This window comes from Quercus lobata, chromosome 12, assembly GCF_001633185.2.
Source record: "Quercus lobata isolate SW786 chromosome 12, ValleyOak3.0 Primary Assembly, whole genome shotgun sequence".
Taxonomy (NCBI): Eukaryota; Viridiplantae; Streptophyta; class Magnoliopsida; order Fagales; family Fagaceae; genus Quercus; species Quercus lobata.
Genome location: NC_044915.1, coordinates 39,085,277 through 39,104,213, shown reverse-complemented (window position 1 = coordinate 39,104,213; position 18,937 = coordinate 39,085,277). Strand labels below are relative to the sequence as shown.

The 18,937-nt window shown below is 35.3% G+C and overlaps 1 protein-coding gene across 1 annotated transcript; it reads left to right on the top strand.

The window, feature by feature from the left end:
* The first annotated feature begins 2,597 nt into the window (after positions 1-2,597).
* Positions 2,598-18,937, top strand: LOC115970639 (probable protein phosphatase 2C 75). Its single transcript, XM_031090235.1, has 4 exons — positions 2,598-3,128; positions 5,172-5,513; positions 6,327-6,432; positions 18,600-18,937. The coding sequence occupies exons 1-4, from the start codon at positions 2,787-2,789 to the stop codon at positions 18,935-18,937; spliced, it is 1,128 nt and encodes a 375-aa protein (XP_030946095.1). The 5' UTR covers positions 2,598-2,786.

Sequence of the window (18,937 nt, the reverse complement as noted above, 5' to 3'; positions counted from 1 at the left end):
ATGAATTCCAATGATAGCATAGAAAATAGGAATTAGGATTACTAGATGATTATGGAGAGAGTAGGAATTAGTATTACCAAGAACATGAGAAAATAATTATTTCTATTCATTCATTTGGTGATAACATTGGATACTGGCTCCTCCAACCTCCTTTACATGACATCCTCGTAGAACTAAATCTGATCATTGATCTTGCCATCAATGAAGGTCATAATACCCTTGAGTCTTCAAGATCCATTATTTCATTGTAGTAACTCACGAATTCTAGGGTCTTCATGCAACAATTTTACAGGTATATATGCTTACAAGTTACAACGGTTTCACATTCCAGAGCTCTGGGCCTCTGGCCATGTTGGCACACTACCAGTAGACTTAATGTTGTTAGATGATGTCTCTGGAATAAAAGGTTCTAACACTGACTATTATTATGGTACCACTAGCACTGACTATGATTGATCAATTCAATATATATGGATGAGGATGGTACCACTAGCACTGACTATTATTGATCAATTCAATATACATGGATGAGGATGATCTAACTAGTGTACACGTCTATGCCTATTACAGTATCATCTCCGAGAGCTCTGGCCATGTTTGGGAGTTAAATGTTATTTTCGGCTGGTCATGTCTCTTGGAAATTAGAGGTTCCAACATTGACTAAATTGTCAATTCGTTAGACATGGATGGAGGTTAGGCCAAAACGTTTGGCCAAGAAGCAAATATTTCGGCATTGGTCATGAGGCGCTTATCCCATGTCCTTTCAACATGGGAAAATTAGAAAGATTAGGGAGAGAGAGTAAACATAGAAATAGCTATTTGGTATTCCTAATCTTTTGGGATTAGAGAGATATCCTAGTGGTTCCAACACTTCTTGTGATGCATGTTGGGGTTTGAATCCCATCAACCCTCTCTTCCCCCTTTTTAGGAATATTATAAAAGGTCCGGTTAATGTGTTAAACCATCAATTTTTGGAAACATTTTCTCGGAAATTGAAAAAAGTGTCAATACTTTTTCAATTCCCGAGAAAATATTTCTAAAAATAATCAATTATTGTGTGCCCTAAGGGCACACATTAACAAAATCCTATTATAAATTCATATAAAAGTTATCATTATGATGTTAAGAATGTACTTGATACTAATCAAGGTTAGTGATGTTAAGAATCAAGGTTAAGAAATAACTATTTCTTGATAGGCCATGAGAGTGAACCAAGGTTAGTGATGTTAAGAATATTATAAATTCATATAAAAGTTATCATCATGATGTTAAGAATATTATAAATATTCATAAAAAAGTCATCGTCAAGGTACACGATATACTTTATTACCCATTTGAAGAAGAATATTGTCCATTATATTTTTCTTGTAGTAGTCTCGTTATAAATACTTTAAAAAGCACGTTTACAGTTGGGCCGATGTTGAAATGAGTCCTAAGATCTTACATGATAATTGAGATGCATGTCTTTAGAGAGTTTGGTCACTTGAATTGGGATCAAGATGAGGAAGAGCGAAGAGGTGCTGATTGGTGCATTAAAGCGTACGTATACGAGCTCAAGCGAACACAGAACTTGCTCAAGCAATCACAAAGTTGTGAGACTCTCGCTTGAGCGAGGTTATGGAACCTGCTTCCTAGCTAGCTAGTTTTACTCGAAGTATATATATATTCCTTTATGCATGACTTTTTACTAAGGAAGGTTTCCATACCATAGTAGATCCAAGAGTGTCTTCTTTCTTAAGCATATCAGAAACTCTTACCAATGTTTATTAATTTCAAGCATTTGTTACATTAAAAGTTATTATTATTATTATTATTATTACATGCAACTTATCACGAAGAGGCAAATCTCAACTTCATAAGCTAGCACTAGGAAATTTATAATAACTGTAAGTGGTAAAAAAAGAACTTTAGTTAATTTAGTAAGTGTAGGGTTGGAAAATAGAGGCTCTATATGAAGTCTAGAATCACTCGTTTCTACATAAACAGAGCACAGTATCATAATGAGCGGTAATAAATAATATCATGATGGGTGGTAGTAAGCACTCCAAAGCTTAAGTAATAGAAAGAATTTATGAAAATAAACTTAAGGGTGTTTTTGCATTCCAAATTACCCTATGGTACATGTTGAATCGCCATTTGTTACTTTTGATTAGATTTGATAGGTTCATACTTGTTTTGTTGACTTGAGTGCTTTTTTTAACTAATTAAGAATCCCGTTAAGAGACAGGCCACATCACATTAAATGCTGAGTGGAAAACCCGAATGTAAGTTACTTTATGTAATATGACACTTATTAAATAACATGTGTCGGCAACACTTCTATCAAATTAAATGAAGTGCTCCTGACGTATTATTTTAGTCACTAATTAATTACTATCTAAAAATTCGTCTAATTATTGTCACACTAGTAAATACTGTCATTTCACTCACACTCCATAACGATTAATGTTATGTGAAATTTTGTGTTTCCCTAATTACTCCATGAGCACACCATGACTCCATAAGCATGATATGAGTTGTAGTTGTAGAAATAAAATATTAAAAAAAAAAAGTTGTTAGCAGTTACAGTTACACTTACAGACAATTAATCGACGAAATCTGGCGCAGAAGTTCATGGCTCATGCAAATACTTTCCCGTGGCGCTCCCAAAAACCATTCTCCTTCCACGAGTCACCATGAAATGAAACTCCCCCAACCATCTTTAACTTTGTTTCTCTCACTACTCACTATACCATAACACATTGCTTTGCTCTTCTCTCTCTCTCTCTCTCTGATCTCTCTGCAAAATGGAACAACCATCTGGGCATCCAATTCTGAAATCTGAAAGTGATGCATCCGAAGTGCATCGCGGCGAGAGAGTTGATACAAGACTGTCATTGAGAACTGGTGGCTCATCCTGGTCAGCGATCAGTAGTTCAGAAACTCCTTTTCGGAAGCGACATTTAGTACTTGAAGAGGTATTGGGTGAGAACCCGATGCCAATTTTTGGTTCAATTTCGATCCAGGGATTAGCAGACAGAATGGAAGATACGGTGGTGGTACAAGAAAACTTTTGCGATCAGCCGGATATAGCTGGTGGAAAACCTTTGCATTTCTTTGCTGTCTATGATGGTCATGGAGGATCTCACGTAATTCTCTTCTAATTCTTTATTCCTCTAAATCTTTTTTTCTTTCACCCTTTTATTATTATTATTATTAAGTTAAATTTGAATCTATTTTTTTTCCTCGCTCAAGTAATTTAAGGTGAAAATTTAAAATTTTCAAAGTTATTTCCATACCTAATTGGATTAAGATTCTTTAATTTCCACTTTTTATTACTTCTAAAACAAATTGAGATCTGTAGAGTAATTGTACCATAAAGTTCCTAAAATTTAATAAATTCATTTTCCATCATAATTTTAGTATTTATTTAAATTATTGATTTATTTTTTCAAAATGGATGAATATTTAAAGAATTCTTCTATTTTTCTCTTCAAAGTTAAATAAAAAATAAAATAAAATAAAAACTTTATAGTAGAGTTATCCTAAGAACTCTAAAGTATCTTAATTTGTTAAAAGACCATTGAAGTAAAATAAAACGATAAAAGATAAATAACCAAGTTGAAAAAATCTCTTAAATATATTTAACTCAATCTCATGGTTGTCCATGGTTAATTGTAGCTGTTAATGTTTTATTTTATTTATAAAATTATGATTATTTAAAGTTTTGAAACTCTTTCACATCCAAACAGTTATGGATTTTGTTATTTCAAAAAAATAAAAAATAAAAAACCCCATGAGCAAGGATTCTAGTTAAAATTATGAGTGTTGGATTCATTAATATCATGTGACTTTGAAAATTTCGAGATATTTCAATTTACACAATTTATGAAAATTTAAAATCTCACCTAAAAAGTTTGAAATTGTAACAAATTACACTTAAAACTAGTTAATAATTAAGATTTCTTGTTAGGTCTCACCTATCATAATGGTTATGTGGTCTACTTTTACTCTATTAAACTTACTAGGGGTAATTACACTCTCCTCCTTTGAGATTCGAGGGAATGACACTCCACCTAAAATCTAAAGGAAAAAAACACTGTCATCCCTTTAGATTTGAAGAAAATAGTACTCGCCTCCCCCTTCCATTAATATTAGTAACATGATTTTTTTAAAGATCCTCTTTACCAAAGTTTAACCATGGTTAGTAACAACACAACTAATAGATTTAGAATAAAAATACAAAGTTTATTAAGTACCAAAAGACTTGCAACGACAAATCTCTTCACAACTCGTTGAAAAAAGAAAAGTAAAATAGAAAAAGTAATACTAAATATTTTAAAATAATCTTCAATAAAAAAATTGATTTTAGAATTAGGAAACAAGAAATAAAGAGAAGTTAATTCTTCTTCCTTTGTGGGAGGGTAATTTTGGAAACCTGCCCTTAACTAAATGACAGGTTAGTACACAACATTATTCATATTAATTTAACAGAATGTGGTCAAACAAATGTTAAGGGGGAAAAATGTTTTTTCCCTTAAAATTTGGGGTGGAGTGTCATTCTCTCAAACCTCAAAGGAGGAGAGTGTAACTTACGTAAGTTAAATAAAGTAAATAGATAACTTACGTGGAACCGACAAATATAAAGAAAAAACAATTAAAAGTTAAATAAAATAAATAGATAACTCATGTGGAACTCACAAATAGTAGAAAAAAATAAGTAATAAGCTGACTTATAATCCAATTGCAAATAAACATGATCATATATAATAAATTTTCTTTGCTTTTTGGCTTTTTGTTTTTCGTTTTCATTTCTTTTCTCCTTTTGGTGGATGTAATTGGATGTGTGAATATATAGTGTTTTTGGTAGAATAATAATAGTTTTTTTGAACTTAGTTAAGCTAAAAAGGATTCTGGCCATAATCATTCTTCTTAAATTGGAGATCCTATTTCTTTTCTAATTAAATGAAGGTAATCTCAATTCTATATTTATTGTGAGAAAAAGACAATTAAAAATTAAATGCACAAAATGATATATTTCATTTCATTCCATATGTTATTTTTATAAAATTAATTTTCAAAGAAAAAAAGAAGAAGAAGATATACCATAATCTTTATTTTTCATTCCATTATATCCATTGCATTCTTTTATAAAATCCTAAACATAACTTAAAAGTTGAATTTCTCTCTAGGTTTCCACCCTATGTAAGAACTTGATGCACCAAATCATAGCAGAGGAGCTGAAGAACACGTGGAGCACAAGAGGAAGTAAAGATGATTGGGCAGATCTGGTGCGGGCAGCCATAGAGAAGAGTTTCTTGAGGATGGATTACGTGGCCCTCAATCTGTGCATTTGTGGAAAGAAAGGACCCTATTGCAGGTACTGCTGCAAGCCTCAAGAGTATGCAATGGTGGGCTCCACTGCTGCGGTGGCCATCTTGACTCCTAACCGTATAGTCGTTGCTAATTGCGGTGACTCACGCGCCGTCCTCTGCCGTGCTGGGAAGCCCATCCCTCTCTCCGTTGATCATAAGGTTGGTACTACTACTACTATTTTTCTATGTATGGTTACGAGATATGACTCAACATACTATGTCTATTGGGCCACAATCCAGTCTTACATGAATTAAGAAAATTAACTAAGAATGTTGATCAATCACCAAAATTACCAATCCAAAATATATCTGTTACACTTAATAATACAAAAACATATGTGGAAAATTATTTCTCCTTGAAAGGAAAAATATTGGGGAAAAATTCGGAGGATAAATTCACTATTATAAAATTGGTTGCAATATCCCCCTCAAGTTTATGCAATTTTTTTTTTAGAAACAAATTTATACAAAACTAAAAAATGCACACTACAATTATATATATATATAGAGTAATATATATATTATCTTTAGGAATTAATACCAACTCACCTGAATTCTTCAGGTATTTTTGACACAATAATTCTCTATGGTTGTGGTACCAAAATCTCTTCCTAGAGAAAACCCCCAAATTCATCTTCATTCCCTTAAAGAATCCCAAGATACTGGCTAGAATTTTTAAATCCATGAAAAGGCGATAACTTTGGGTAGATAATGGGTTCAAATACAAGTGTTATGTAACTTATATTTCTAGGGTGATTTACATACTCTTGTAATTATTGTGTTACTAGTTATAACTAGAGGAATTAATAAGTATAATTTCCAAAATATTTTCTTAGTTAAGAAACCGCACAGTTAAAAATGGTTAGGTCTCAGGACTTTCTTATAATACACTGTATCACGCAGCATGACTTTTGCTGGTTGAAGCAGCCACGTCTACTTTGTTGTTTGAATTAAATTGTACTCTTATTGCAGCCCGATAGACCAGAGGAGTTGGTGAGGATTAAAAATGCTGGAGGCCATATTGTTTACAGAGATGGTTTTCGAGTTAATGGAATCCTGGATATGTCTCGCTCGCTAGGTAATCTCTTTTAAATGCAAAATCTCTCAAATGCATGTTATGAACTTGTTATCTTCGAATTCTTATATGATAAATGTCTCAATACTATGTGTACAATATTGTATTATATCTCTTCTTACTATATTACATCGATCTCTTGCCTGACTTTGGCTATAAAAATAAGTGTCTTATTTGTAAGGTGGCTGGGAAAAGACTAGCATCCTAACTCGTATTCAGTTTTCTAACAGCTTGATAGCAATTGGTGCTAGAATGCTATTAGTTGTTTGGAGAGGCTTGGATCGGGTGAGCAATTACTAAGTAAAATCGCCCTAGTAAATTGCTTTGCTATCCAGCTTCACTTACACATTAATGTCTAACGCCCACGATTTGCATGGCAAGAATTGGGTCTAGTGTTCTATGCACTTAACCCAATAACTGATTCTCATTTTGTATTAGTGCATAAATATTATTAATTTTTTAGTGCAGGGCCTTCTTGTTCTAAATTCAAATCCCAACAATTTGGAAATTTCTAGGACTTCTAGCTTTAGTCCGAGTCTCCAAAGAGTACCTAGTGAAGAAAATAAAACCAACAAATAAATAATAAAAATCCTAAATTGATATTTTATAAAGTTTAACCTGTTTAGTGGTTTTTATCCTTTTTTTAAAAAAAAAAAAAAAAAAATTCTTTTTTCCATTTCAATATCACTTTTCATAATTTGGTAGAGATGATATTGGATGTGGATTGGTGGTATGATGTGATAGTGATGAAAGCAATGAGATTTCATAACTAAACATTAAAAAAAAAAAAAAATGGTATAACTATACTTTAACCAACTTTCAATAAATAAATAAATAAGATTTTAGTAAAAAAATTATATCCAAATGCGCTATGTACAGTAAAAATGGGTATGCGAAGAAAATGGTTGTTCTAGCTAGTAGCATTTGAACAAGTAAAAACTATGACTTAGTTTAGGGATCAAGATCTTCTCCTTTCCATTTTCCTTGAAGTGGAGGTGGTCCATTTTATGATTAAAGTTTAATTTTCTTAAAACTAAAGTGAATATTTTGTCAAAATATCATTTAAATTTTAATTATCACAATAAAGAATGACGTGACACATTCATTTTTGGATTTTTTAATGATTTAATCTATATTGAGAAAAGAGATTGATGGAATTGAGAAACAAATATTGGGGCAACTAATAGGCAAAGATCTGGGAACACTAGTGGATTTAAAAATTCTGAAATATGGCATGGTTTTGGGGGTAGTAATCGACTCATTCGAGTCAATATTGACACTTGAAAACCATTATGGAGGGGAAAAAAGATTTCCATCAAAAGAGATGCCCTAATTCTGATACTACTGTGGATGCTTGTGTCACAACGAAAGGGGATGTCATTGTATGATGGATTTAGGTTGAAGAAACAGGAAGGGGAGTTCCAATAATGGAATTGGCTTCATGCAACGGAAGACATACAAAAACAAGGGAGATCTCAAGTGGAAGAGCAAACATAGGCCAAGAAGAATTGTATTTTGAAGATTTAGAAACGGGGAAGGAGAACACGATGGTGGATGGTGTTGGATATATAGTCGCAGGCAAAACATAAAAGGAAATATACTACTAATGGAGGAAAATCTCAACAAAAAAAGAAACCCTAATATGGGGAGAGGGCACAATAATATTGAGGGAGGGATTGGGGAAATAAAAGAGATGGAAGAAATGGCAAGGATCACATAACTAAAATGGCTAGAAGGAATCGACAAGAAGAATTAGAGAGAAGTAGAAACATGAAAGAAGGGACGGAGGGTAAAATGAAGAAGATCTCAACAAAAATTAATATAGAAATATGGGACAAAGAGTTTAAGAGAGATTTGTGAATGGAAGGTGGGGACATGATGGTAGAAACTACAGGCAAATGAGCAAGAAAAATGAGAGTTACACATTCTTGATTACACACTCATCGTACACACATTGTTAAATGGATTGAAATTGTATTTTAAAAACACAATTTCAAAAGAGAATGTGTATGAAGAGTATAATAAGATTTTTTTGGATACAAAAATAGCACAAATCAACCACTTATTATAAATGGGCCTAAGAAACTCTTAAGCTCAAACAAACCAATGATATAGAAAAGGAGAGCTCGATCAAACCGGTTACAAGGTCCACCCAAGCATGAAAACTAGGCAACACAGAGACTTTTGTTCCTTGAGGAAGATATGTGGATAGATGACAACAACAATAGAATGAAATGTGAATGTGATAAGATGTAGAGGGTGACAAGGTTCCAAGCTTTGGCAACGGAGACTTTTTTTCCTAACCTCGTCATTTAAAATTAAATACTGTCAAACAAGGAATGAAACTGATTCTGATCTCATGACACTACATTCATTTTTATTTCTCAAAAAAAAAAAAAAACATTCATTTTTAGATTTGTTAATTATTAAATATGTATTGACAAATAAATGCTCTTTATTTTAAGGCAAATGGAGCAAATGTTAAATGTTGAAATTCTTTTGTATTTATTAAAAAAAATGGAGATTTTTTTTTCAAAGTGTAACTAACATTTTTTATCAACATGTTTATATAGTCTTTGAAAAATCGAATATCTCCAAGATAGAGAGATGCTAACATTGGTGCCATTGGTGTTCCAATGCTATTTGTACTTCAAGGCAATAACAGTTGCAATTTTCACGTAGTTATGATGGTGGAGGATAAAATGGCATAGACATGGATGGGTTAAGTTTGGAAATCACATTAGATGGTGATTAAAAGAGCCAGGTCAATTAAGAATTTTTTTCATTTATTTAAGTTACGTCTTATTACTAAAATCTACTATTTATGTGAGAGAAGGAAATGCACACATTTATTATACTTCAAGAGTATTCTATAATTTTTAAATATTAATAAAGAACAATTATAATATTTGTAACTCAAAGAACATCTATATTCAATATTGTGCCCTCCATATATAAAATGCGACATCATATTCAAATACTTTAAATGGCTTAGTTAATTAGACATGGATAAATTGCTTAGTTAATTAAGTAAAGAGAGCATATATCACTACAAGAAAGTCGTCGCTAATAAATTCACATCAATGATGACTATTCACGGTCGTCGCTAAAGGTTCAAAAAACTTTTATTAGTGAGCTAATACATTGTTGCTATTTTGATGGGGGAGCAATTTGGGTCCAATGTCCAGTGGCACCGGACTCGTTGAGATGGTGATATTTTTGGACACGTGTCACAATCTGACTGAGTTTAGTGCACTGGAAGCACTAGACCTAATCTTGACCCTTTTGATGGAGACAAACTTTTTTATCTTTAGTAAATGGCATTAAGATTTGTGAGGACAATAAATTTTTTTGTGATGTCATTGACGGCGTCATTGAAATGAGATGTATATTAGCAATGACCGCTATCATCGCTAATAGTGACTTTTTAGCAATGACAACATTGACTATTGCTAATAGGTGCCTTTTAGCAATGACAAATAAAGTCGTCACTAATAGTGACCTTTTTGTGGTAACTGTGTGTCGTCACTAATATGTGGACAAAATAAATATAATATATATGGTTTCTATATTTGTGATGACATTAGTAGTCACTAATAAACCTCTTTTAGTGATGACAAATAATGTCATCACTAATAATGACCTTTTTACAATGACCTTTTTTTTTTTTTTTTTTTTTGAGAAACAAAACTACTCATATTATTCAGCAAAGGAGGCAAAATCAGCTTGAACAAAGTAAGAAATGTCTAGTGGTACATCTTCCATCCAGACCATTAAAGATGGTGAGTTGAGAGCTCGCCTAGCCAAAGCATGGGCTACATTATTTCTTTGACGGTGAACATGAACAAAACTAATAAAATTAAAAAAAGATTCTAAGAGTTTGACATCTTGAATCAGGTGTCTGTCTAGTGCTAGGGGTGGTTCTAAGCCGTTGAGGTCCTTTCTGATAATGTTCGAGTCTCCTTCAAAGATAGCTGAAGTAATCCCAATTTCTAAAGCAAACTCCACAGCCCTCCTTGCTGCTAGAGCTTCCACCTGTGCCACAATTGTTGGGTTGGAGATTTGCTAAGTCAAAGAAGTCATAACCGCACCATCTGAATTGCGGATAACGACTCCAAGGCCCGCTCTCCCCTGTGCTACAAGTATAGCTCCATCATAATTCACTTTGAAGCTTCCTTGATCCGGCGGTTTCCATCTGGTATGCTGCCTATGTTGCTGCAAAATTCTGACTGGATGGAAATGTTGAAATTCAACCTTCCTCTCCCTGGATAGATGAGTGATCTGGCTTAAGAGACAATCCATTTTGTTGAATCGAAGTTGGTTGCAGTGATACCAGAAAGCCCAAGTCATGAAGGCTAGGAGTGAAGGGTCTTTATTCTCCGAGAAGGCATGCTTAAAGATCTCCAGCGTAGGCTGCCCAACCATTGTTGAGATCTAGCTCCATTGAGGGTTTGATGTCCAAGCTTCCTGCACAGTAGAACAAAAGAAAAGAGCATGTGAAACATCTTCATTCTTTGCCTTGCAAGTCTCACAGATTGCCTCAGGTATGATCCTCCTTTTGCATAAATTAGCTTTTGTTGGTAGAGCTTCCTTGCACCTTCACCAAACAAAATTTTTCACCTTGCTAGGAACCTCCAAACTCCATACCTCCCTCCAAAACTTGGTGTTTGCCACTGGTACGTGATCCGATGAGTCCTTATCATGCAAGAAGTGGTAGCTCGATTTGACAGAGTATTGACCCGTGGGTGTGAAGGGCCAAATGAGAGTATCTTTCTATGGGGATGTACTCAGTGGAATGCTTTTAATGCTGCAACATTTGCTTCTTCAAAGACGTGATTTATCATATCTACCTTCCAACTCCGCGTAATCTGATCAATCAAGACCTCCACACAAGTGCTTTCTTGCCCATATATCACAGGTGAAGCGATTTTGGCTAGCAACCAATTGTCTCCCCATATTCTAATCTGCTTACCATCCCCCACCCTCCACACAACCCCTTTTATGATTACGTCCCTCCCTTTGAGGATACTCCTCCACTCGAAGGAAGCTGATGAAGACTCTTTTGCATTAAGAAAAGACCCTTGAGGAAAGAATCTAGCCTTAAACACTCTATAAAAAAGAGAAGTATCATCATCAAGGAGCCATTAAGCTAACTTGGCCAACATTGCTTCATTGAATATAGTGAGATCCTTAAATCCCATCCCCCCTTCATCTTTATGTTTGCACATCTCCTTTCACTTCACCTAATGAACTTTTCTTCTATCCCCCCGTTGCCCCCACCAAAATTTCCGAATGAGTGATTCAATCTCATGGCACAAAGTCATTGGAAGCTTAAAGCAACTCATTTCATATGTGGGTATTGATTTAATGATCGACTTTATTAGCACCTCTCTCCCCGCTTGTGAAAGTAACTTCCCTTCCCATCCTTGTAAGCACTTCCAAACCCTTTGCTTTAGCTTTTCAAAACATGCATTTTTATTTCTCCCAACCAAAGCCAGCAAGCCAAGATAATCTTTATACTGCTTTAAGTCCAAAACTCCAAGATTAGCCATGATTTGGTTTTGAACATCTATTGCGGTTGATATACTAAAATGGAGAGAAGTCTTCTCTCTATTTAGTTTTTGCCTTGAAACCCACTCATAGGAGGTGAGGATATCCAACACTTTGTGACATTCTTGATTGGTAGCCCTGCAAAACAAGATACTATCGTCTGCAAATAGTAAATGTGTTAGCTTAGGACCATTACGGCATAAAGAGACACCTTGGATCTCACCATTATTTGTTGCTGCCTGTATAAGTCTGTGGAGCCCCTCAGAGCACAAAAGAAAGAGGTATGGTGAGAGAGGGTCCCCTTGGCGAATCCCTTGACTTGGTTTGATGTTGCCATGAGGCTCCCCATTAATCAAAAGGGAGTATAAGACAGATGTAACACATTCCATGACAAGCGCCACCCACTGATCACTAAACCCCATTTGCTTCATGATGTCTCTTAGGAAATACCATTCTATTCAATCATAGGCTTTGCTCATGTTGAGCTTGAGGGCCATGAAACTTGATATTTCAAAGTTGTGATTTTTCATATAATGCAAAGTCTCAAAAGCCACCAAAATGTTGTCGGTAATCAAGCGACCTTTTAAAAAAGCACTTTGATGTTCCGATATAATATTTGGTAGCACTCTCTTTAGTCTATTTGCTAGTACCTTTGAGAAAATTTTATAAAGTACGTTGCATAGACTAATAGGCCTGTACTGAGTAACCCTCTTTGGGGTTTTTGTTTTTGTGATTAATGTAATAAAGGTGTGGTTTAAGGGAGCGGGCAAAGTTCCCGAATTCAAAAATTCCAAGATAAAAGTAATACATCACTTCTAACCAAATCCCAAAAATTCTGGTAAAACAGCAGAAGCATCCCATTCGGCCCTGGAGCTTTAAGCAGTGCCATTTGTTTTAGAGCAACCTCAACCTCCCATGCCCATAAGTCACTAGTTAAAGTGCCATTCATAGAATCAGTCACAACCCGAGGAATGGAGTTTAATTCTACAGTCATTTGTTCAAGTTCTGATGAGGTGAAAAGTTGCTGATAGTACTCCAAAAAAACATCTGCAATCTGGTCTTGATCTGAACACCACAAGTCAGCTTGGTTCCAAATGCCAGAAATGAAGTTTTTACACTTCCTTTGTGTTACTCGACAATGAAAGAACCTGGTGTTGTGATCTCCATCTTTTAAATAGAGGGTTCGGGATCTCTGCCTTCACTTCCTTTCTTCCTTAGTCATGAGATCATTTACTTCCTTATGTATCTACCATAACCTGCTCGTACCACCACCTTGTAAAGCTATCTGTTCAAGTCTTGCTAGCTCCTTCCTTTTCTTTTCCAGGTCCTTTCTTATATTCCCAAAGCTTTTCCGACTCCACCTTGTTAGCTCTTTCCCACACTCTTCGATTTTCTTAATGACTTTAATCTTCTCGACTCCATCATAGGTGGCTTGCCATACCCCCTTAACCATCTCCCCACATCCCTTGTCTGCTAACCACAACTCTTCAAATCTTTTTTTTTTCTTTTGCTGAAAAACCAAGTCTGAAATTTCAATCCACAAGAACTTGTGGTCTAAAGTTGTACTGTCTATATGGTCAACTCGGGTACTTGGAAATTCAGAAAACAACTCCTGTGATGCCATTACTATGTCCATCCTTTCCCAAATTGAAATCCCATCTCTAAAGTGCCTACTCCAAGTGAAAGGGAATCCTTTGAATCCTAAATCCATGAATTCGCACTCATCTAATACATCTCTAAAAAACTGCATTTGATTGCGAGGTCTTAAACTCACCCCCAGCTTCTCGGATTGTTTTGTAATTGTAGAGAGGGAAAATTCTTGACCTATCACAAGCTGACACGTCACATTATCAAGTCCATAAAATACAGCCGATTACAAAACACCATGTATTGCTGCTAGGTTTTGCTATCACTATTCAAAAGCCAATGGAAATTCGCCAAGTGTCATGCGAAAACCAATCACACATCAGCGCACGTGTAAGCGATGACACAAGCAGCTTCGCACGTGTAAGCGATGACACAAGCAGCTTTGCACGTGTAAGCGATGACACAAGCAACCTCGCACGTGTAAGCGATGACTTAAGTGGACCAATCAGGCTGTGACATGTGTCACCAATCAAGCTCCGCCACGTGTCGCTCACCCACCCCCAAACTCCTATAAATAGAAGCCTTCCTGAGACATTCAAGAGGACCAAGATTCAAAAAGGACCGGATTCAGAAGGGAAAAAGCTTTGCTGGAATCAAGCCCTAAAGCCTCCAGGAACTTCAAGAACTTCAACCCCAAAATCGGAGAACATTCGAAGCAGAATCATCCAGATCATCTGCCTAGATCCTAAAGTTTGTGGGAATCAAGCTCAAAGGTCCGAAAACATCAACAAATCATAAATCAGTGAAGCTCTACGGATTCAAGCCTCTAAAACCCCGAAGAACTTCCACCACAAATCTTCAAATACAAAGAACATTCGAAACAGAATCATCCAAACTATCTGCCTAGATCTCAAAGTTCACTGGAATCAAGCTCAAAAGCCTCCAGAAACCTCAAACAACCACAAATCAGTGAAGCTCCATGGATTCAAGCCTCTAAAGCCCCGGAGAACTTCCACAACAAACCTTCGAAGACGACGAACACCCGAAGAACACATGAAGAACACAAAGAACACGAAGAACAAAGAGTTTCTAACAAGCTCATAGCCAGAGATTCATTGTAATTCTGTTCCAAAGATCTTCGATCCATTCCTCAACCAAATTGAAGGATATCTTGTGTTCAAAACAAAATCACATCATCACAAATCCAATCAACAAATCTTTTAAAGAGATCAAATCAGAGGATAACTCTTTTGTAATCACAGAGAATTGTACCACACAATCATCAATACAAATTTGCATTTGTGAAACTATTTTACTTGTTCGACTTTATTTCGAAACGAGAAATTTAGTCGCTTACAGTAATCTCGTTAAAGTCGCCTGCACATAGCCATAGTAGTGAGCTTCGACCATGTAACTGCCGGAGAATATCCCATGATTCATGCCTCTTATGAGTTTATGGATAACCATAAAAACTAGTGAACCTCCAAGGTTTGCCTTAGTTTTTATTAATTATAGCATCAATGTAATTCAAAGAAGATGATTCAATATCCACAGTGATCTCATTTTTCCAAAACACCACCAATCCTCCACCTCTATTAACTCTTTGAACAAAAAACTTCTCATCAAAACGGATTCGTTCCTTCACATAATCCACCCTAGCTTCATTTGCCAATGTCTCGGCCAAGAACATGACAGAGGGGGCTTTTGCCTATACCACATCTACAAGCTCTTGAACTGCAAGTGGGTTCCCAAGCCCTCTGCAATTCCAAACTAAACAACTCATTGCACTCACAGCCTCTGCCAATAAGGGGATATTTTCTTTATCATTGTTTGAAACCAAAATTTTCTTACTTGGTAACTCACAGTGATCAATGTTCATGTCAAAAGGTTGTTTGGAGCCAGTAAGGTCCTGCAAAGAGAGATGAGGTCCAACTGCAATTCTAGGGAAGCGTTTCCAAGTGGCTTGACTAGGAGTGGCTGCGCCCTCTGATGAGCTTTGGGTGTTTGTGATTTCCTGAAAAGGAAAAGTTTGATTCCTTTGCAGTGGTGGTACTAAAGTTGGGGCATGTGACAAACTATTGCCATCCTCCAATTCCTTGCCAAGCAATCCTAAGTCAAAAGGTGGAGAATTTCCTTCCCTGATTGGAGCATTCTCGGCCTGTGCTGAATTTAAGGGATTATCATAAATCCCAAGGTCCTTATCTATGTCCTTTAATCGCTAAGAGAAAGAAATCCCCTGATTTCCGTGATCCTGAAAATTCGAGCTAGGATTCTCATTAGTGATCGTGGACTCTTGTGCATGTTGATAAGGAAAGTCCTTAGTATCTGCCTCCATGTTTGCAATATCCATTTCTATTGGAGTTGCCAAAACTAGGATTACAACCGAAGTTGGGCGGTGTTTCTCTGCCTTTCCTTACTAAGAAGACAAATTTTCCTTCCTATCTTTGTAGTACCCCGACACTCAGATAGTGCTACTCTTGGAGTTACCTGATGTCACAACTCTAAACCATGAACCAAATTGCAGTGAGGAGGTTTGGAGAGTACCCTTGCTCTTGACCTAAAGGTCACATTCCTTGTCTCCATGATCAAGGCATCCACACCAATAACAAAGATTTGGTAGTTGTTCGTATTGAAATTAACCCACAGCTTCTCGTCCTTATCAAGTCTGATTATCCTACCTTGGCAGAGGGGCTAAAAAACATTTAGTGTGACCCTCACTCTAATATAATTACCACACTCGCATTCTGACACGTCTGTTGAGCGGTTAACCAGGCCGATTGATTCACAAATATCCTCTGCTACTGATCTATTTCTGTAACTAATAGGGATGTTATGGACTTGAACCCAAAAAGAAACCTTGTCGAAACTCAAATCATCCAAAGCAATGTGCCTGTCATACCTTTGCAGCACGACCAAAGATTTATCGAAACTCCATGGCCCCGAAGATAGGATCTTCTCAACCTCCTCTTCTTTGTCGAAAACAAAAAGAACCTTGTAATCACCTTCATTAGTAATCTTGAAACCATTCTGGGACCACCAAAGCAGCTTGAAGGTCCTGTCCACTGCATCCATATTTGGGGCACGACGGGTTAGGAATAATGCTGCAATGATAAACTCCTTTGAACATCGGTCTTTTTTGAAACTGATATCATCTCCCTTCCTCTTGAAAAGGGACAAATAGTTCCATTGCCTAGTGAGATCCTCCATAGCTGAAAAGGATTGGACTGCTTGTAGAGGAATATATATGATATAAGAGAGTAAACAAAACTGTGAAAAGAAAAACTGTTTCCCCACCCCTGAAAGAAAGAGAAAACCACGAGTCCTACTTGCAACGGTGTTACAAGAGGGGAGATATAGCCTTATTAGAAGGGACAACAATTCTACTGTCTAAGAGAAGATGGGGCAGCCACCTTTCTTAGTGACAGAGAATACAATAACCTTCTATTTCATTGCTAATATATGCCAAAATAATTCTACAAATTCTTTCACTCTACATAATTCTTTCATCAACACTAATTATCACTATAAAGACAATATGAATGATAATTCTTTCATGAGTCATGAGCTTTAGTAAAAGGGAAGAAATTATCTTAACCATTTTAACTTCTCCCTAGAATGAGACTACTAATCTATTAGGGCAATATACATTAACTATATGAATAATTTACAATAAATGAACTTAATTACATTCATCCTATATAATCTTCCATGAAATGGTTAATGTAATTTGAGAATAGATTTATGAATAATTTACAAATATAACTTAATTAACAATCCTTTTTAAAATTCATTTCATGAAATAAACATCCTAATTAAGAATAGTCCATTTATTTTTCCTATTATCTTTTAAGTAAGAAAGCATAGGCAAGTTTAACCTTAATTCAAAGATCAATGATTTTAAATATTACTTGGTAGTAACTTCATCATGATGGAAAAGCATAGCCTTTATACCTATGAAATATCAGGGTTTTTTTTTTTTTTTTTTGAGAATCTTTGAAATATTAGGTTTGATATCATAATCTCTTGCTTAATTAGTAGATAAAAGTTATTACACATTGACACTATAAGAATCGATTACACAAGTATCAAAATCTCTTACATTCTTGTATCTAAACTGTTTAACTATGGTTTGTATGTTCTCTTTAAATATGAGTTTAGCTAATTAAATGAATAATCTTCTCATTCATGAACAAGTACACTCTTTAATCCTTAATATCTTCATTTCTAAAAATTATCTTCTTCCTTTTTTTTTTTTTTTTTTAAATGAAAAAAATCTAGGATTTCAACTTTAGGTGGTCATGTAAGATGGTGATTTTTTTGTAACTCCATGAAATTGTTTTATTAAACTTGTATAATTTCCTTCAAGACTTATTGGATAAACTAACCCTTGAGAAAAACTATTTGAATTGCATGTTCTTAGGGAGTGCCAACAGCATTTTAATCCCTCTTAGTAGTATCATGATATCTTTCACTGATATAAAGCATCATATATACACTTTTGGGAAATTAACTCCATTTATAGTCTTCCTTATTTTCTATATTGTTTATAAAAGAACATTGTACATATCATTGAGTATTAAGTTTTTGTGCTTGATGTTTATCTAGTGTCAGATAAATTACACAATTATCAACTCATAATTAAGATATTTTGGCTATTTCTAATCATTCATCTAATAACCTATACCAAATTAATTTGTGGTACTCCATTTAATTTGTATTGCTTTCATCATTCGTGGCTCATTCAGAATAAGTTTTGTCATATAAAAGCATAATAATGTAGTATTTTTCTATTTTAAGTTGGAAACTATTGACTAATTCCTTGCTTAGTGTCCAATACACACCTATATCGATCTAACGTGCCTTAGGCATGTTTCCTACACGTCACACACACACACAGAGAAAAAGTTTTATTTTTTATTTCTCTCTTCAACATGGTTAGGCATGATAATGACATGCATTGGACATGTGATGGGGTCAATCTTAATAATTTTGCGATCTTAGTGTCTAAAACATCAATTTTACTTCTAAAACAGGGGACTTGTTTCTAAAAACAATCATAACATCAAAACCTAGTACTTCCATTACAAAAAGGGATCCAGAAGATGAGTGCTTGATTATTGCAACTGATGGCATTTGGGACGCTATATCCAATGACTTGGCATGCCAAGTAGTAAGAACATGTCTAAAAGAAGAAAGTCCAGCTACAGCTCTAAGAAGCCCCTCTTCTAGTCATGCCATGAGTGGTGATGACACCAATGTCTTGTTTCCATCTAAGAGTGCTTTTGCAGCAACAATACTTTGTCGCCTTGCGCTAGGACGAGGAAGTACTCAAAATATCAGTGCTATAGTTGTTGATTTGATGGGGCATTGA